The 19,851-nt window shown below is 49.3% G+C and overlaps 6 protein-coding genes across 7 annotated transcripts; 4 read left to right on the forward strand and 2 right to left on the reverse strand.

Annotated features, from left to right (window-relative positions):
• Positions 1-183: 183 nt before the first annotated feature.
• TrAtP1_012428 (uncharacterized protein) lies at positions 184-2,952 on the forward strand. The gene is made up of 3 exons (XM_014090186.2): positions 184-2,472; positions 2,536-2,614; positions 2,675-2,952. The coding sequence occupies exons 1-3, from the start codon at positions 452-454 to the stop codon at positions 2,738-2,740; spliced, it is 2,166 nt and encodes a 721-aa protein (XP_013945661.1). The 5' UTR covers positions 184-451; the 3' UTR covers positions 2,741-2,952.
• A 340-nt stretch (positions 2,953-3,292) lies between these two features.
• On the reverse strand, positions 3,293-4,560 carry TrAtP1_012429 (uncharacterized protein; the record flags this gene model as incomplete). Its single annotated transcript, XM_014090185.2, has 3 exons — positions 3,293-3,448; positions 3,634-4,196; positions 4,320-4,560. The coding sequence occupies 3 exons, from the start codon at positions 4,558-4,560 to the stop codon at positions 3,293-3,295; spliced, it is 960 nt and encodes a 319-aa protein (XP_013945660.2).
• A 1,199-nt stretch (positions 4,561-5,759) lies between these two features.
• Positions 5,760-6,704, forward strand: TrAtP1_012430 (uncharacterized protein; the record flags this gene model as incomplete). Its single annotated transcript, XM_014090184.2, has 1 exon — positions 5,760-6,704. One exon carries the CDS (start codon positions 5,760-5,762, stop codon positions 6,702-6,704), a length of 945 nt encoding a protein of 314 aa, XP_013945659.2.
• Positions 6,705-6,961: 257 nt separating this feature from the next.
• Positions 6,962-8,275, reverse strand: TrAtP1_012431 (uncharacterized protein; the record flags this gene model as incomplete). Its single annotated transcript, XM_014090183.2, has 2 exons — positions 6,962-7,590; positions 7,657-8,275. The coding sequence occupies 2 exons, from the start codon at positions 8,273-8,275 to the stop codon at positions 6,962-6,964; spliced, it is 1,248 nt and encodes a 415-aa protein (XP_013945658.2).
• Positions 8,276-8,456: 181 nt separating this feature from the next.
• On the forward strand, positions 8,457-11,323 carry TrAtP1_012432 (uncharacterized protein). Of its 2 annotated transcripts, XM_014090555.2 has the most exons (8): positions 8,457-9,151; positions 9,206-9,357; positions 9,416-9,677; positions 9,730-10,011; positions 10,062-10,504; positions 10,560-10,620; positions 10,671-10,980; positions 11,050-11,323. In XM_014090555.2, exons 1-8 carry the CDS (start codon positions 9,071-9,073, stop codon positions 11,085-11,087), a joined length of 1,629 nt encoding a protein of 542 aa, XP_013946030.1. In that variant the 5' UTR covers positions 8,457-9,070; the 3' UTR covers positions 11,088-11,323. The 2 variants fall into 2 exon arrangements, with proteins under 2 accessions (XP_013946030.1, XP_065971622.1); XM_066115523.1 differs by having other exon boundaries at positions 9,206-9,677; positions 10,671-11,323.
• A 118-nt stretch (positions 11,324-11,441) lies between these two features.
• On the forward strand, positions 11,442-19,548 carry TrAtP1_012433 (uncharacterized protein). Its single transcript, XM_066115524.1, has 9 exons — positions 11,442-12,094; positions 12,154-12,806; positions 12,860-13,143; positions 13,192-14,329; positions 14,383-14,631; positions 14,682-15,920; positions 15,974-16,445; positions 16,503-16,986; positions 17,057-19,548. Exons 1-9 carry the CDS (start codon positions 11,530-11,532, stop codon positions 19,290-19,292), a joined length of 7,320 nt encoding a protein of 2,439 aa, XP_065971623.1. The 5' UTR covers positions 11,442-11,529; the 3' UTR covers positions 19,293-19,548.
• The last annotated feature ends 303 nt before the right edge of the window (positions 19,549-19,851 follow it).

Here is a 19,851-nt window from a genome sequence, read left to right on the forward strand (position 1 = left end):
ACGTATAGTCCAAGGCTCTTGAGCTAACAGCAGCATTTGGGCTCCAAACGTGGGGGAGGGGAACAGGAGCCGGACCGCGCTTAGTCATGGCCAGCTCCCCGTTAGAGGAGTACCAGCTCCAGTATGGAGCCTCTCCGCAAAAGCGCAGGTACCGCCAAACGCAAACGGTTCTGCGGCCGAGGGTGACGTCGGCGCTTCCAGCTGGAGGTGCTTCTCAGCTGCCGCGGCTACAAACGGCTGCTGGCGGTCGGCTCTATCCAGCTTCTAACCGATTGAGCCTGTGCAAGGCGAAGCAGCATCTCTTGGCCCGCGCCGGAGGCACAAATTGGTTTCTTTCTGGATTTAATTAATTGCATTCCTGGGCCTCGCGAACCTCTTTTCTTTTTTCTGCTTCTCCTCCTCCCAGATAGAATTGGATCCCACCGCTAGATCTTGCAGCAGTTCCGTCGCCATGCGTTCCCTCCGCGCCAATCGCCTCTCCCTGAGGCCCGTCCCGCGACTGCTCTCCACGGCATCGACCGCAAAGACGGCGGCGCTGAGCTCGGTGCTCATTGCCAACCGAGGCGAGATCGCCATCCGAATCAACCGCACGGCAGAGCGCATGGGCATCAAGGCCACCACCGTGTACACCGACGTCGACGCAAACTCATGGCACGCCAACTCGGGCTTCCAGTCGCTGGGCCTGGGCCCGGCCAACGGCTACCTGGACGGCGAGAAGATCATTGCGCTGGCCAAGAAACACGGCATCCAGGCGCTGCACCCGGGCTACGGCTTCCTGTCGGAGAACTACAAGTTCGCGGAGCGCTGCGAGGAGGAGGGCATCGTCTTCGTGGGGCCGCCGGCAACCGCCATGGCCGACATGGGAAACAAGGCGCGGAGTAAGGAGATTATGAACGCGGCCAACGTGCCCTGCGTGCCGGGATACCACGGCGCGGAGCAGGGCGAGGAGCAGTTGCTGGCCTACGCCAAGGACATCACCTTCCCGGTCCTGCTCAAGAGCGTGCGCGGCGGCGGCGGCAAGGGCATGCGCATCGTCATGAAGGAGGACGAGTTCATGGCGCAGCTCAAGAGCGCCAGGGCCGAGGCCAAGGCGTCCTTTGGCGAGGGCGGCGAGGTGATGCTCGTCGAGAAGTACATTGTGCGCCCGCGCCACGTCGAGGTGCAGGTCTTTGCCGACAAGTACGGCAACACCGTCGCCCTGGGAGAGCGAGACTGCAGCGTCCAGCGCAGACACCAAAAGGTCCTTGAGGAGTCCCCCGCGCCTGATCTCGACGACGTCACCAGACACGACCTCTGGGACAAGGCCCGCAAGGCCGCCGAGGCCGTGGGCTACGTCGGTGCCGGCACTGTCGAGTTCATCCTGGACAAGGACAGCGGCAAATTCTACTTTATGGAGATGAACACCCGCTTGCAGGTCGAGCATCCCGTCACCGAGATGGTCACGGGCCTGGATCTTGTTGAGTGGCAGTTCCGCATTGCCGCCGGCGAGAAGCTGCCCCTTTCCCAGGCCGAGGTCGAGGAGCAGATGAACCAGCGGGGAGCTGCAATTGAGGCGCGTATCTATGCTGAGAACCCCGAAAAGGGCTTCATGCCAGATTCGGGCAAGCTCATCCACGCCGTCCTACTGGATTCTGCCAAAGCCGACCCGGATATTCGTCTGGACTGGGGCTTCGGCTCCGGCAGCGTCGTCTCGGAAGCATACGACGGCATGATTGCCAAGCTCATCGTCCGAGGCGATGACCGCGAGACAGCCATTGCTAAGCTCGCCACCGCTCTGCGTGCCTTTGAAATCGTCGGTTTGAGCACAAATGTCGAGTTTCTCAAGCGACTCTGCGCCTCCGAGGCCTTCATCGCCGGAGACGTCGAAACGGGCTTCATCGACAAGTGGAGGCAAGAGCTCTTCAAGCCCAGGCATATTAGCAACGAGGTCTTTGCCCAGGCTGCTCTCGGCGTTTTGAGCAACCAGCTACAACAGGCCACTGGCTCCTCCAGCCCGCACGGCCAGTCACTCGGCTTCGGCAACACAAACTCCACCAGCCAACGCAAGCTCGCATTCAAGGTCCTCGACGGCTACAGCGAAAAGGAAGGCGAGGTCGTCGAGGCCTTTGTCTCACAAACCGGCCACAACCTCTACAACGTGACCATCTCCCGTAAGGGCGAAGAGCCCGAGCTCTTCAGCAACGTCATCAGCGAGCCTACTATCGAAGACGCCGTCACCAAGCTGAACTCGCGATTCCCCGGCGAGAGGATCAACTCAACCGTTGTACCTCAAGAGAACGGCACCGAAACCAAGCTGGCCATCTTCCAGCACGGCGTCAAGACCGACCTGGCACTGCTGCCTCCATCATGGTACGAAAAGGCTCTGGGCCTGAAGGAAGTGACCGCCTCCGTGGCGGCGCCTATGCCCTGTAAGATTCTGAAGAACGAGGTTGAGGAGGGACAGGTTGTGAAGAAGGGCACACCACTTGTTGTGTAAGTGATTTCGAATTGTTCGATACAAAGTTTTTGCACACACGCTAACAAAAGTTGATGCAGCATCGAATCAATGAAGATGGAGACTGTCATCCGCTCCCCACAGGACGGTGTTATCAAGAAGCTTGCTCACAAGGAAGGCGTAAGTATCATTCGAACCCCGTTTTTAAAAACTACCCGCTCATCTAACCGTCTTTCATAGGATATCTGCAAGGCTGGTACTATTCTTGTCCTATTCGAGGAGGAGCCTAGCACGGAGTCATCATAACGGGATAATGAAGGCGTTTTTGATTTACGGAAGATTTTTTTTATGAATCATGTATATAAATATATATAATTTTTCTTTTGGGCAAGATACACGTCGTTTGATCATCAATGACATACTATCAAATGAGAAGAAAATCATCATCTGACCTTACTTTTACTTATGCCCCTTCCTTTTCCACCCTTTTTTTTTTTTGTTTTTTTTTTTTTTTTTTTGCTATGTAGTGAGGTATCATCCGTTTGCATATTTTCCTGGTTGTTTTTTTCTCCCCAATAATACCAATCCTTCTCAAGCAGTAAATAAACAAAACATAGGAAATTGTCGTCCTAAACTCCGCGTAATGCATAAAAAAACATATGTCATAAAACCATAATGGCATCCATCATGAATCTAATCAGGCCACCCTTGAAACTATCTGGCACAGCTCAGCGGATGTTAAGCATTCAGAAAGCCATGTCAAAATAACATCGATAAATTCAAGGTCGTTCGTCAAAAGAGGGATGGAGTTGAAGCAACCCCATCGTCACAAATTATGCACACAGCGCGTATTTTTCGTCACTTTGTTTGCATTTCTGCATATGTGTCGGGCAGATGCCTGCCCATCCGCGACTGCTTCGCCGCCTGTCGGATGCGCTTCCACCACTCTTTGGCGCGATGGGGCCAGCTGGGATCCGTGGGCGGTACGTAGGAATAGTAGTTGTTGAGAAGGTCCTGCGTTCAAGAAGCGTATCAATAAGCGAGATGACTTCAGGTGGGTGGGTTAATTGTGATTATTCTCCTCTTTCCACTCCCCCCCTTGGACCACCATCTCCATTCATGTTCACCGTGTTAAGAATTAGGGAGGGAACAAATATAGCTGAGGAAAACAAAGTTAAAAGGGGGCAACATAGGCTTACCTCTTCCTTCGCCAGAGTGATGAATCCCAGCACAAAGGCCACCCAGGCCAATGTCCCCTTGGTATTGAGAAATTGGTTCCCGCCTCGGAACTCAATGGTCCCTGTGCATCGCTTTGCCTTCCGACGTGGATAGATGTTCTGGAAATTCCATAGGACGTAGCGGTTGCCCTGCATGTAGTGGCACAAATCCGCCTTCTTGGTCTTGGATTTGATCTCGGCAGCCACTTTGCGAAGGGCGCCTGAGCTCTTTTTCCAGCCCAGAGTCTTGTTCAGTCCACACTCGAGGCTCTCGCTATTAAGACGGCAATAGTGGTTGTCGCGGCGAGTCGCGGGCAGAATCTCCGCAACGTAATCTTCGTATACGACCGTTGCAAAGGCAACCCTCTTTAGCGTTCTGAGAGAGAATTTGTTTTTGAGGTTGACTGGCGTCACATGCACATGCCCGCCGCATGACATGTCCTCTTGAGGCTTGAAATGCACGCGCATGGCCTCCCAAAAGTCGGAGAAGATAGGGCTCACGCCATGCATGGTGTCAAGCTTTGGGGATACAACCTCCATGCATACTATCAGTTGCATCTCTGTCAGCGCATATTTCTCATGTGCATGATAGAAATCACCCATGTAGCATTCTGTACATGACTGTTATCATGCAGCGGAATGGAGGTGAAAAATCGGGAATTACCAACCATATGGCCGTGGCCGCTTCAGCGATCCGTCGCGGGTGACAAACCACTTCCCACCATAGTACTCTGGATGCTTGCTGTACTTTGAGCAATCATCATGGACTGCCTGAATGCCCCGGTTCCGTAGTTTCTGTGCCAACTGTCGATACCAATCCACGTTTGTGAAGCTGTCGCAATTCCCGTATGGCTTGGCAACAGCCTCAATCTCTACACCAAAGTTGTAATGCCTAACACCAGTTGGCATCTTGGGTAGGCTGTCGGGTGTAAGTCGACAACACGAGATGAAACCTGAATCCCAGAAGATGAGGCTGCACTTACAGCCTAAACAAAAGCAACTACAGGTCCGCCGAACAATCACCGACTTGGGCTGAGAAAAGGGTATGCTGGATGATAAAGCGAATGTGCTGGCTGTCGGATGGTGTAGGTAGTCGACATGGCTGATATCTGACTTCGGGTTCCTGCTTTCTTACTTGCTAAGCTCCGGGTGTTCGCTCCTCTCGCGATGCTAGACACATTGAACCACGCTCGCGCGGATTATTGGTTGATTCATTTCGAATTGGACGCATGCATGCTCACATGACATCCTCAATTGCTTGCCAGCTTCTCCATTTGTGAGAAGCATCCAATTATCGCACCCATACTTTCTGCAGAAAGAGTTATTAGACGTTACATACGTACCCCAGTAAATGGGCAGCCATGTTCGGCCGCTGAGCCATAACCGGCCGCTGTCCAGTCAGACAAAGCCAGCAGACTTTTAGCCGCCCAGCCACCGCTGCGCTGTCCACAAACTTCTTCATCCCTACCTTTTCGGATCTCCTCTCCAGCATATCCTTTGCGCGGGGCCGCAGGGAGGGACGACTGCTCCCCTATCACAATACGGTGGCCCTGAGTGGTGGAGGTTGTAGGGAACGTGGCACCGAGGAGCGGGCATGACGCTCCGAAGCCGGGCATCTCCGTGGCTCTCGTTGAAACAGAGTGAAGGTTGTCCAAATTTTATGCTCACTGCCACGAAAGAGGCTCTCGTGTGCCAAGAGCCAAAGACGTGGTGAGGTCCAATTGGTGCTTGCGCTCCCATGCCCTGCATCACCGTCGTCATCCCGTCTCTTTTGCTGCCCAACCTGTCGTATTGCATCATAGATCCACTATGAAGCAGCCGCACACCAACGGAGCATCCTGGCTGGCTGCTGAACAAACGAGTGACTCTCGTGCGATAAACATGTTTTCGCCTCATCGTATGGGTGACTAGCAATAATTAGCAATATGTAAGACAGCATACTGCACACAGTAAGAACAGACATTTCCAGCCCTCTTCAGCGTTTCCATCTCGTAGACCGAGTCTCATCTCAGAAACCCAACAGCCCGATATTCGGATATCCCCGCCAATTCCCCAATTTGACCATGGATGCCATCCGCAGCCAATCAGTGGGGGGTAAGAAATCCAAAATGCCGGTCCAGAAGGCAGCATCGGCGGTGTCTCTAGACCGCCGGCCGGCAAAGTTATACTTTGCTTATGGGAGCAACTTGCACGTCAAGCAAATGAACCGTCGATGTCCAAACAGCAAGTTCATCGGAAAGGCCCGTTTATCCAACTATCGATGGCAGATCAACGAACGCGGATATGCCAATGTCGTCGTCGCAGACGGACACTGGGTAGATGGTCTCGTATATGAGATTGACGATGTCGACGAAGCCAAGCTGGACATAAATGAAGGCGTCGCGAAGAATGCATACAATAAGCGATACATGACCGTTCTACTCCATCGAGCACAGAGTGCCCTGTACCGCCGCCCCGTCTCGTGGATAGTGGAAAAAGGCGGGCCCGCGGCCGTGGCCAGAGAAGCCAGGCTTATAGCTCAGGGGCGGCGAGAAAACTCTCTACTGCACTGGCAGGATGATGTTCTCATATACATCAATCCAAACTGCACTCTCGACAGCAGCCCCAAGGAAGAATATGTCAATCGAATCAACCTGGGCGTTGCGGATGCTAGGGCCCTAGGCGTTGACGAGGATTATATTCGGAACTGTATCCGCCCCTTTATCCCGGAATCCAGAGGCAGAGCCCCTTCAAGTCCAGCACTAGGAGCCCCCAAGCTCAAGGTGCTAACGGTTGTCCGGGGCAGGCATGAAAATTCTCCTGCGCGGTCTGACGGCCGCTCCCCGGCGCGCAAAGAACGATCGGTGAGCCGATCGAAGCAGCATTTTGAGCGACGATCTCGATCCTTGCAGCCTCCTAACAAAGGGAATGACCATAAGAAAGACTCGACAGCGAAATCGAATGTGCCACCCCTGCCCCCGCGGCCACAGTCAAACCAACCCCGTGATGTTCCTATCGTTTCAGTACAGGAAGTACACCTTTCGAGCTGGGGCTGGTGGCCAGCATTTTCATGAGAAGAGAAGAGACGAAATTGTCGGTATAGTTTCCTTGAAAATGATCGAATTTCGTAATTCATTGCGATGTAAGTGTCTATCTGTGGTGAAATCTATTGCTCGTTTGTCATTGCTTTTTTGGTCAGCACTGCTGACGCTTCTATATTCTAGGAACATCATCAAGATGTCAGGCTTTGCTTTTGTTCAACAAAGGAAAAAATAAATCAATAGCTCCAGTCGCCTTCGAGCCGTGTTCTAGAGGACCCTTGGGCCATGAATCAGAGCTTTGAGCGATGCCGCCTCAAGATCAGGGTCTTACTTTTGGGTGATACATTTCGCGATGGACCAAGAGATCGCCCCTTTGATCCGTTTGCAAAATCCCACAACAGTCTTGTCAACGTCATAGTCTTTTGTGGAATATCGCCATCCTTATCTCCTCCATACACCAAAACTGTTGGCTTGCAAATAGCTTTTGCTGTCGACTTCTTTGCTCCGGAGACTGTCTCGACAAAGAGACCTGGAGCAATATCGAATAGATACGATGCGTTTTTAAGAGCCTCGGTTGATTTGCCATTTTCGCCCGAGTTCATAATGGCTCCTCTATCGGCGAGGTTGATACATTCATAAGTATCCAGTTTTGATCTCGCGCTTCGTGCTGGCCACCTTAGAGAGAATATATTTGGAGAAAGCTGCAATCGATGTGTAAGGTCCACTGCCGGATCAATGATGCTTGTCCGAAGAGAGTTTTGCAGTTCTGCAGCAGTTACATATGGCACTGCAACTGTTAAGAGAGAGGCAAGATCTTCGGTAATGAGGTTGAGATATGCTGCTTTTCTGGATTTGAAAGATTTCTGGCTGGTCAAAGCCGTAAGTGTCTCAGATCTCCACTCTCTACAATGCTGTATATCTTTGGAAATGTTAGTTTTTGTTGGAAATGTATAATATCGCCATGAATTAGAGAGTGCAAACATACCTCGAGGCAGTTTGGATATCGCGCTCTCCAGCTCATCGATCCAAGCAACAGTAGTCTCACCATCCCCATCATCCAGAGGACAGTAGAATGATTTGGCGAAGAACACTAGCCACAAATATTGCATAATAATAGCCGTAAAATGATATTCATCGGAATGCCACACATTGAGACAGCTTGTTGCTGGCTCTCTCATCAGGGATACGAACCTTGTTGACTGAGCTGGAGTTGGCTGGCAGCGAAAGTGGCCGCTGGCTAGATCGTCCAAGACAGGTCGAATCCGATACTCAACCCAACGCTTGACACTCTCACACAAACTTTGATATGCTTCCTGCGCTTCAATCTCTGTAATGTCTCTCCTCCTTGGAGATGAGCGAATGCCCTGATTTTTGCTCTCTTCGGCTTTGTTGGACTGTGTGCGAGCTTGTGCGAGCTGGCTTTGCGCTTCTTTCAATTCTTGCTGCAACAGCTCCAGTTTCTTTGATAACGTGGAATTCTCTTTTTCTTGAACTTCAAGCTCCTCCTGCCGTGAGTCTAGGACTTCCTCGGTGAACTGGCGCAGCCGAAGTTCGTCCTCCAGTTTGCTCTTGTCGTCTTGCTTTCGTGGTGTCTCTGGCGACATTGCTTCTTTTCTTCTCTGAACACTGTGTTTTGGTATGCAGTATGCTGCTTTTGGTATGCTTTAGGTAGGTGGCGTGAATATGGAAAAGAACAGATGGGGCGACGTTGTTTTCTAGAAGTTTATGGAGCTGGAGACGTAAATGTCAACGATCGATTCTACCTGTCCTGCTTGCAGCGCGTACTGGTTTCCTTTTAGCCAATGGCCTACTCCTGATGCAATGACTTGGTGACCTGGCAAAAGCTCAAATGACCCCATGTAGCCTCAGTTGGATAGGATTGCCAGGCGATGAACTGTCGGTGCGTAGCCTGACCATGTCATACTGGTGGATATTCCCCTTTACTGGCTGGGCACCTCTTCATGCCCGAAGCAAGCATCCATTGGGCTCCACCACCTACCCGGCGACGGGATCGGCTGTCTGCATGCACGTCCGGGGTGCCCTGTCCCGCAAAAGCGCGCGTTTATGCTTCATGGTTGGCATCTCAGTGCTAGGCCAATAATTATGAGTATAACTGCTTAGAGGCTTACCTGGTCGGCATAAGAATCCCGTAGCTGGCTGGTCTTTTATCCTGACCTCCAGCGGAGCCCGAGCAAGGCTACTGGAAGCATCCCATTGGCACCACCAAGAAACAAGTGACAGCCCCCAGTCCATCACATACCTACTTGGAGACAATGACTCTCTCCTAAGGCATTGTGTCTAGCGCATCCGACTATCCAAACACGGGTCATCGCAAGCATATCGGTTACTTACAGGGACTTCCCAGAGGAGACATCTAATTCTCATTGAAAGGCTTGAGCATGAGCGAGGAGAGAAGAATTGTCGTCTCTATTGACTTTGGAACCACTTTTTCTGGCGTCGCTTGGGCAGATACGACTCAGGTAAGTTCAAGCAGTACGCCGCAAAAGTTTCATGCCGCGCTAAAACCATCCCAGCCGGATGTTCAGCACGTATTATCCGACTGGCCATCAGTTGGTTCGTCCCAAAATAGCCCCAAGGTTCCAACTGAGCTGCGAAAAGTAGCATCCGGCTGGCAGTGGGGGTTCCAGATCCCGAAATCGGCGAAGAGAAGTAGATTGTTCAAGTTGTGAGACAGCAGTCATGATTGGTAGATGTGGCTCTGGAGCTGATTCCATGTGTAACAGAAGACTGGATGAACCATCGGATACGAAAGCTGAAGGGGAATCTGCCCAGGAGCTAACAAGGATATATCTATCATGCCTCTATTCTCATTTCATCAGCGTCTTAGAGAGCAAGTTATCGCCAAGCGTAGTACAATCGACGCCGATGGACGTTGTTGTCACCGTTCCAGCAATATGGTCAAATAATGCAAAGCAAGAAACAGAAAAGGCGGCATCGCTGGCTGGCTTTGGCGGAGAGCAAAAAATTAAGCTTATATCAGAACCTGTTTGTCTTATCCTAGGTTGATGGGCATGTTGCAGCGCTAACAATATGAAAGGAAGCGGCAGCTCTCTATACTGTCAAATATTTGAGCCCATCTGTCCTACAGACTGGTCGAAGATTTGTCGTATGTGACGCCGGAGGAGGTACGGTAGATCTCATTACATATGAAGTTGCCAAAGTTCAGCCGCTCCAAATGAGAGAGGTCACGGAGGGCACTGGAGGAAAATGCGGGTCCTCAATGCTCAATATGAGATTTCGACGATTTTTGAAGCAAATACACGGAGATAAATATTGGACAGATGAGCGCCTTGTTGTTGCGTTGAGCGAGTTTGAAGCGGTACGTATGTGCCAGAATCTTTTGATATCTCTAGTCTAACCATGCTTCAGTTTAAAAGGGACTTTTCTCCAAAGGGTGAACCACTTACACTGAAAGTCGATCCCTCTCTCGGCCTCAAACGTGATCGATTCACGATACCGCAAGACGATATGGCCACTAAGATATGGGATCCGATCATGAAAGACATAATTTGTTTAATAAAGGAGCAAATATCCATGGCAGACGAAAAAGTTGCGGCAGTCGTACTAGTTGGCGGGTTCGGACAGAACGCATATCTCAGGACTCGGGTTCGCGAAGTCATCGTTTCTAGAGTGCGGGTGCTTCAACCAGAAAATGGTGTTACTGCAGTGGTAAAAGGGGCCGTCATCTATGGTCTAGGAAGTTATCAGCCTGCACTGGCTTTAGTAGGGATCGCATCTCGGGTCGCCAGGCGATCGTACGGTACCTGCCTTTTGACGAAATACGACCCGACAAAGCATAACCGTGATGAAGCGTGAGTAAACCAATTATTCGCATGCCAAGAATGATTGCTGACAGTTAGAGGACAGCTTCTGGTCGGAGAAGGAAGAAGACTGGGTCGTCGTTGAGATGTGCTGGTTCATCCGCAAGGTACGTCGAAAAGGGGTAAAGGAAGCTGATCTTGAAGTAACCCGCTCTAGGGTCAATCATACCCCGATGATAAGCCTTCAAAGATTGAATACCAATGCGATGTACCCGTATTTATGGGACATAAACCACAAGCAGATATCGAGATATTTAGCAACGACGATGATCTTGAGGCACCCATACACATCAGCGGCACAACGAAGAGAGTAGCCACGCTATTCCTTGACCTGCATAAAATAACAAAATCAGCAAAGTCATCGGCTAAAAAGAAAAAATTGGGATGGCATCGATATTATTGCTTGACAGGCGTGATTGAGGCAAGCTATGGATCAGCCATGATAACATATACCGTGAAACTTGGAGGTCTGTATACTCTCTGCTCTTCGTCAAAACACTTGTTTGGGCTCCAAAATGGATCTAACATTAACACAGGGGTGACACACGACGTCATTAGGATTCGATATGAATAAAGAGGAGAGTTGAAGGCCTCAAGAATCTGGGATTGGAGGCTGTCTGGTTGAAGCATTTGATGTGCCGGGTATCGGATGTGTTGGAGGGTGTTCTTTCTTGGAGGCGCAAAAGAGCAAAAATTCAATGGAAAAGATAGTATACCATAATTCAAATGAATGATGACAAATTGATTTGTATGACCTGCTCTTGATTTAGATATTCTTGAATCCAAGCCAAGTGTCAGTCTCGGGTAGATACGTTCAAGGTGGTAGCTGAGGCGGGTGTATCAGTCAATTAACATCTAGGCGTCATCACGTGACATCGCGCCGCCTTCTTGTCGCGTCTCTCAAAATCAGGCAGCATTTGCTCATTGATGCGATACCGCGGTACCAGTCGCCTTCAGTGGTAGATTGGCGATGAGTCAAGCTCTTCTCTATCGTTGTTACCATCAAGTGCGTGGATATGGCCGGCGATTCAGGCGAGCGCGGCCCTCCGCCGTCTACACTGGCGGCGCAATTGGTGGAAAACATTGCGTCGTCTACGAAAGTCTCTCGATCCGATGAGAATAGTGAGCTCAAGGGCCTCTTGGCCATCATTCAGCGCGTAAAAGATAATCCTGACCTCCTCAAAACACCAAATGATCGGATTGAGCACAATCACATGCTCATCTATGTATATTGCCGAGTGGTTCTTGAAAACATCAAACTCGATGACCCATTTCTTGATCGTGCGACTGTGCGAGCTGAATCCCAGAAAGCGATCAATTTTTTGCGATTTACAATCAAAGAAACGCCATCGGTACTGCTCCATCGGAACGGGAATCGAGGGCTACTATTTCGCAGCCAGGAACCCCTGTGGGTTTGGCTTCTGCCACAGCTGCTGAGGCTCTTAGGACACCCTCAGTGTCTTGATCTGGACAGCTCCATTGAAGGATTTTTACAGTATATCCTCCTTCTAGTTGCACGCACAGGGAGTCTTTGGAAAGTAGCTCCATACTTGGGACTGTATCTCCGTGCATCATTAGCCTGTATGTTATCCTATCCATTATAGCCATGGCTTGGAGCTAATAATTACCAATGGAAATAGCGCTCCTTGATCATCTCCAAAGCCCAACTCTCGCCACTTCTCATACAGAACTCAATACGAACCTGGAGCTTCCTCCACCTTTTGCCCTTGACCAAATTCTAGATAAGGATTGGGAGCACGCAAGTAAACGCATCTCTTACTCGATTCATATCGCATCGCAGGGATTGCGTCTGGCATCCAGCTTGGCGAGAGTGCTCGCCTACCCCTTGATATCCCCTGATCCGGCGTTCTCTAGCAGCGTATCATTGTTAGAGAATGGGCCCTGGCTTATAGATTCCTTTCTGGACTTGCGGCATATCCAAAAGCGATTGGAACTATCATCCCAATGCACACCGCTTCCTCTTATTGAACTGACCATGGATATAATCAAATCTGCGATTACCAATGACCATCCGAGTGCCTCACTCGTTGAAAAATCATGCGCTCTCCTTATACTACTCTGTAGCGAAATGATTTCTCCTCCCGACGAGCTCGTTCAATCGACTCCAGCAGGCGAGCAGGCGAGGTCCACCTATGGCATGGCCCTTCTGATTATCACCAGAGCATCGTTCAAGTGTTATACGATAGGCCGTTTTGCAGCCTCGAAGCTTGTTCAAGAACTCATCCTACTTTCATCGCAGTTTTTGGTTATCGGAGAGGATACTGATATTTGGGTCAGTTGCATGGCTGAAGAAAACTAACACACCTTACGCTAACTATAGTCAAGAGATGCGTGACTTTTCTTAGGCAAGCCATTGGATCTCTACCACAGGAGTCCATTCAAGACCATGTACACCCGTCGAAATTCCAAGACGACGAGCTTCGCAAATGCGTTCAAGATCTGAGTCTAGATTACAAGGCATCCAATGAAACAATACACGCGAAGAAACGGAGAAAATTGTCTGAAGAAAAGACAGATTCATTAGAAATTTTGACACATGGGATATTTGAGACTCTCCAAGTTGCTCAACCATCGGATGATGACGTTGTATTGTTGGAACAAATCTTTCTGTAAGTCTTTAAGATAATCTCGAATTGCTGGGTCTGACGCGCGTGTAGGGACGGATATGAGAAATGTAGTCAACCAAACCAATCACTAGCTTTGGACCTTCTATCCCGGATATGCTGCGTCGCCGATAATTCTGCTCGCGTAAGAAACTCCACGGAGTCTCTTGCACCACCCATAACATGCCCGGTTTGTGATGAAGGTTCTTCTAGCTCACCAACTATCTCGCCACACAATGCAAAGAGCGAAGCTAGACAAATATTTTCCAAATTGATTCGACTACCCGAGTTTTTAGAATCTAGGAAGCCCCGAGTTGCCGCCATGATTGCACTAAGAAGACTTGTATTGCATTGTGAGGACGCAGCTTTTCTAAATCTAGAGACCTCAGGGCCGGGTCAATGGTGCCTACAATCGCTCAACAGCTCTATACGAGAGCTTCGTATTTCAGCAGGAAGAACGCTGGCGCTTTTTATGCCATCCAAGCCGACTTACTACATGGAGGAGGCTTTACTTTCACGCAATAGAAAGAATTCAATCGCTCTTCTTAGATCAGCCTCTGAAGCAGACCAACCACTCATGAGAGAAACTCGAATCCTAGCCTGGGGTCAGTTGGGAAGAGTTGTGACAGAAGAAGAGTTGAATTTGGTCCTCATAAAGCTTTTGGAATACTTGGGAAGCAGTAATAACATCGAATCGGCATTTGCTTTCAATGAGCTGCTAAGTCTCGCTGAAGCGCGACGTACTACTCCTCGGCGCCTCTTTGAGCCTTTCTGGAAGAATCTTGCCTATATGGCGACCAAGGATATAGTCCAACGCCCACAACGAAGCCGAGCCATAGCAGAGCTGTTACAGATTTCTGTGAATGAGCTTCTGCTTTTAATCCAGTCGCATGCACTCCCATGGCTTGTCTTGGACAAACGCAAAGACGTGATTCAGAAAATTGCAGAGGCACGCCAGGAGACGGAGATATGGCGTCCCCTCATGGATAGCCACAATACAGCCTCAGTATTGTCGCTTTTACTATTACAGGAATCCGAAAATATTGAGGAGTTTGTCAAATCTAGTCTAGATGAGATATCTCCCCATTTTCATGCCCTCCGTCTTGCAGACATTGTCCAATCTGAGCCTGTGCTGACGGCTATAGAACTGCTAAAGGCTGCAGCGGGTGCTGATGAATCGCGTAAACGACAGGTTTGTTTTGAACCTTTCGTACTCCGTTTGCAGGCAAGGCTAATTGGGTTTAGATACAAAAAGCCTTGACAATGATGGCATCCATGGTTCTAGGCTCCGTCAAAGAAACAAGAAATCGGAAGACTGACTTAGTCGGCCGATTTCTACAATCACATATTCTTGGACTTATGGCTCGGTTTACGGATGTCATAAATGACTCGACGTCGATTCATCCACGAGTCATGGAGCAGATAAGCTGTATTCGTGCTTTGGAAGAAATGATTCGAATTTGCCAGTCATACGCAAGAATTGCACGTCCGCAGGTACGTCGAAAGAGAGCGATTTTACTGCGGGTTGACTAACGATGGTATAGATATCAGCTTGCCTTTTGTCAGCCGCATCTCAAGACTCATTACGCGAGCCAGCCCTCTCGTGCTGGGCAGCAATGCTCAAATACTTTGATGAAGAAGATGTTGAAGCTCAGCTCGAGGCCACCTTCTTCATCGTGAAGCGCTATGGACCCCAACTAGAGCCACCCGCAATGACCATACTAAAAGACATGCTTAAGAATCTATTACAGAAATATGAGCATGTTGTGGAAAAGTTCATTACACGCCTTCCATCACTATCTCATGTTGCAGCATTGAGCGATATAGAGGCTAAGCTGAACACCTTCCGGCCGTCTCTTGTCTTTGAAGAAAATCTGGATATCTTCTCACAAAGAATTAACCATGACTATTCCGGCGTTGTTCATCAAGCGCTGATTGACCTGGCACCGTACCTAAGAAGCAACCAAAACGCTCTCTATACATCGGCTATCAGTCAGCGACCGGATAACGTGATTGCTACACTGCTGAGGACTCTTCTGGATTGCGCAAGTAAATACAACGGAGCGCAAGCCGACATTACTCGACTTTGCGTTGAATGTGTTGGGCTTATTGGTTGTCTGGATTCGAACAGAATCGAAGCAGTACGGGAGCAACGTTCCATTATAGTGCTGGATAATTTTGAGGTGATGGAAGAAGCTACCGATTTCGTCCTTTTTCTACTTCAAGAAGTATTGGTGCCATCATTTTTGTCCACAACTGATATGAAGCTTCAAGGATTCTTATCATACGCCATGCAAGAGCTTCTTGAACGATGCGAAATCAGGTCAGCTTGCAGCAACCATGCAGCTGGACTAGCTGGTGGCAGCGACATATACCGCAAGTGGATGACCTTACCGGAATACGTGCGTGAGGTAGTGGCGCCATTTCTAAATTCAAGATATATGGTGGCGCCAATGAATCCTCAAGCTGTAGAGTATCCCATATTTCATCCGGGAAGACTTTATGGCAATTGGTTGCGAGCGTTTGTTGTAGATCTCTTACGAAAGGGGCAGCACCCATATGCTGATATGATCTTCGAACCTTTAACTCGGATTATCCGCGTCAAGGATTTATCTACCGCAGAGTTTCTGTTCCCATACCTAGTTCTGCATGTTCTTTTGGGTCCTAGGAGCAGCCAAACAGAGAAAGACCAAATTCTTGGAGAAATCTTGCACATATTGAATTACCAACCCTCGCCTGACGCGTCATACCAAGAAAGAGAGGACATGAAGCGTTTTTGCCATGTAAGTTTATTCTTGATGGACGGAAATGTGATACTTATCCTAATGTTGCATAGGTTGTTTTCCAGACTTTGGATTACGCTATGAGGTGGATACATGCTAAACGATCAAGCCGGTTGACCGAAGCTGCGAAACAGAATGTGTCAAGAATTCAAAGGCTTTTGGATAGTATTCCTGCTGAGTTGATAGCCCAACGTGCAATTGACTGTAACGAGTACGCTCGAGCTCTCTTTCATCTGGAGCAACATGCACAAAAAACCGAGCAAGCCAAGAGAGAGCCAGGAGACCGGACGCGCCTTTTGCAGCAGTTACAAGATATATATGCCAACATCGACGAGCCGGATGGCCTTGAAGGCATATCAGCTCATTTGCATGTTCTGGATATCAACCAGCAGATATTGAGTCACAAGAAGGCGGGACGATGGGCTGCAGCACAGACTTGGTATGAAATGCAGCTCGCCGAGAAGCCGGACAATGCAGAAGTGCAGATAGATTTGCTCAATTGCCTAAAACAGGCGGGCCAGCACGGTATGTCCCGTAGTCGCATTTTCCTCTATTCTGATAACCACAAACTAATGATAGTAGACGTTTTACTCAATCACGTTGAGGGAATGCGAACGGATTCGCTCAGCAATGACAATAGAATCATGCCTTTTGCAGTTGAAGCTGCTTGGGTCACGGGTCGCTGGGAAAATCTGGACAGATTCATTAACCGATTCCAAGGCAATGTCTTGCAGGACTTCAATATGTCTTTAGGAGTTCTCTTAGAAGCTCTATACAAGGGCGCTGCCAAAGAGACCTTCATCGAGACTGCTAAGATGATGAAGGAGAATATCGCCCTCTCGATGACTTCATCGACAACCGCATCACTCCAAGCCGCGCACGACATCATGTTAAAGTGTCATGTCCTGACTGATTTGGAAATCATCATTGGCACTAAACCAGAGAACGATGAAGAGCGTATGAAGACAATGTCCCTTCTCGAAGGCCGATGTGAGGTGATTGGAGCATACTTTAGTGATAGACAATATGTCTTGGGTATACAAAGAGCGGCTATGCAGCTCTTGCGGTAAGTTACGCTCGCTGAAGCCCAAAAGTACCTGTGCAGATCATCGCTAATACACCTTTGCCCTTTCTAGACCAACATTCTCCGATATTGATATATCTGGGCTATGGCTGGCTAGCTCTCGTCTAGCTCGAAAGGCAAATTCTTTGAACCAGTCGTTCAACGCAGTGTTGCATGCATCACAGCTCGGGGACGATGCAGCTACCATCGAAAACGCAAAACTACTGTTTAGAGATTCGCAACATCGCAAAGCAATCCAATTCCTCCAGGGAGCCATTGAGCAGAACAGATTCATGACCAAAACGAATTCATCGCTCAGCATGGGATCTGCTAGCAATTTAAACAACCATCAAAAGCTGCTCACAGCCCGTGCACAACTTTTATTAGCGAAATGGCTTGATGCAGCTGGCCAGACACACGCCGGTGCCCTTCGTGAAAAATACCAGCAACCACCCAAGACGTATTCTACATGGGAGAAGGGTCATTACTACCTTGGCCGCCATTACAAGAAAATATTGGAATCTGAACAGCCACTCAAGGTGGATGATCAAAGCGACAATTATGTCACTGGCGAGATTGCCAGGCTTGTCATTGAGAATTACGTGAGGTCTTTGAATTCGGGTACCAAATACCTGTACCAAACCCTCCCAAGGATACTCACGCTTTGGCTTGAACTTGGAGCGCAGGTTGATAAAGCCCCGGAAGGCAAAGTTTCGCTATCGCGGGAACTTCACAAGCGCAGGCTTGAGCAATTGGGCTTACTGCATTCGTTCCTGGACAAGTACATACATCGCCTACCGGCATACATTTTCTACACGGCCCTGTCGCAAATCGTTGCTCGAATAGCGCACCCCAACGCCAATGTCTTTGAGCGCCTAACGCACATCATTGTGAAGGTTGTGGAAGCCCATCCTCGCCAGGCGCTATGGAGCTTGATCGGTATCATGACGACTCGGCAAGCATCTGAAAGAAAGGCTCGCGGTTCCCAGGTTCTCCAGACGCTCAAAAGCGTGTCCAAAAAGGCCGACGGTGGCTCATACGATTTGAAATATTTGATTAGGGCGGGTGAGAAGCTAGCAGAGCAGCTGTTGCTGGCTTGTCACAACGGTGACTTTCGTGGCAACAAGACTGTGCATGCCAGCCTGACGAAAGACTTGAGGTTCAATCAAAAATGCACGCCGTGCCCATTGGTTGTCCCCGTGGAAAGCGGGCTGACGGCTACTTTACCGGCTGTTTCAGAACACGTAAAGAAGCATAAAGCATTTTCGCGTGACGTGGTGTCAATAGATTGCTTCTTGGACGATGTGCTGGTGCTGAGCTCTATAGCTAAACCTAGGCGCCTCACAGCGCGAGGTAGCGATGGAAAGTCTTACATGCTGCTCATCAAACCAAAGGACGACCTTCGCACAGATCAGCGACTAATGGAATTCAACGGGATTATCAACCGTTCGCTAAAGCGAGATGCAGAATCCAGCAAGCGACAGCTGTATATACGGACCTACGCCGTCGTGCCCCTCAATGAAGAGTGTGGTATCATTGAATGGGTGCCAGGGATTAAGACGATGCGAGATATCTTGATCGGTCTCTATGCCTCACAGAAGATACACCCAGACTATAACTCTCTTAGACAGCTGATGGAGGAAGCATCGACGTCTGAGAGCAAGATTGGTCTGTTCACGAATGATGTGCTGGGACGATTCCCTCCCGTGCTTCCATTGTGGTTCATCCAGCAATTCCCCAATCCCTCAGCTTGGTTCAGCGCACGTCTAAGATACACGCGGTCATGTGCTGTCATGTCCATGGTTGGCACAATCCTCGGGCTAGGGGATCGACACGGAGAAAACGTAAATTTGGAAGAAGGCAGCGGAGGGATATTTCACGTCGATTTCAACTGCCTATTTGACAAGGGCCTCACATTTCAAAAGCCAGAGCGCGTTCCCTTCCGCTTGACCCACAACATGGTTGCAGCAATGGGCATCTACGGCTACGAAGGCCCGTTTCGAAAGTCGTCTGAGCTGACGCTGAGCATTCTCCGACAGCAAGAGGAAACACTGGTGACCATTTTGGAGGCATTCGTCTATGATCCCACGCTAGACTTGCAAAAGGACAAGGGAAAGTCGAAGAGAGATGTCGGAGTGAGGCTGCAGCCGCAGAGCGTGGTGGACAGTATCAAGAGGAAGGTCAAGGGACTGTTGCCGAACGAGAGCATTCCCCTGGGCGTCGAGGGACAAGTGGAGGAGCTGATAAAGCAGGCGGTCAACCCAAGGAATTTGGCAGCCATGTACATTGGATGGTGCCCGTTTCTGTGAAGCAGGCAGATGGATGCAAGATGATTTTTGTTTGTACACGTATGACTTGACGAGGAGTTTTATTTTGGCCCAGTGTGAAAAGGGAGAAGCAAATATGCAACTTTTGGCAATGTGTAAATAAGACACTTACTTTGTTCAAGTTTTGCCTGGTATTCCCTTGGACGAAATGCAGATTGTCACTATGAGCTGTCAGTGGTAATTTAGTTAGCGAATGCGCTGTGGTAGAAACACTCAATCTTTCAGCTTATACCAAGAATTACAATGTGCAGCTTACACCAGATTGAATGATATTCCATTTTATTGAATCTTCCTTTATTTTCTTACATTTCATTTTTGAAATCCGTTCAACTTCTCTTTTTATTGTATTCACCCCCTTTTCACCAGCCAATCTACTGTGCCGCTGCAAAGAGGCCCAATGTTGCATCAACTGTTTCGTTAGTGGTGTGAAGCGCTGGAAGCGAGCTGAAGTCAAAGTTAGTTGCCTGCCTGCCTGCCTGCCAAGTTTCCTTTTTTTTTTCTGGGACGCGACGCGCTACCCCCCATAATATTTCAGATAACA

Source organism: Trichoderma atroviride, chromosome 7, assembly GCF_020647795.1.
Source record: "Trichoderma atroviride chromosome 7, complete sequence".
Taxonomy (NCBI): Eukaryota; Fungi; Ascomycota; class Sordariomycetes; order Hypocreales; family Hypocreaceae; genus Trichoderma; species Trichoderma atroviride.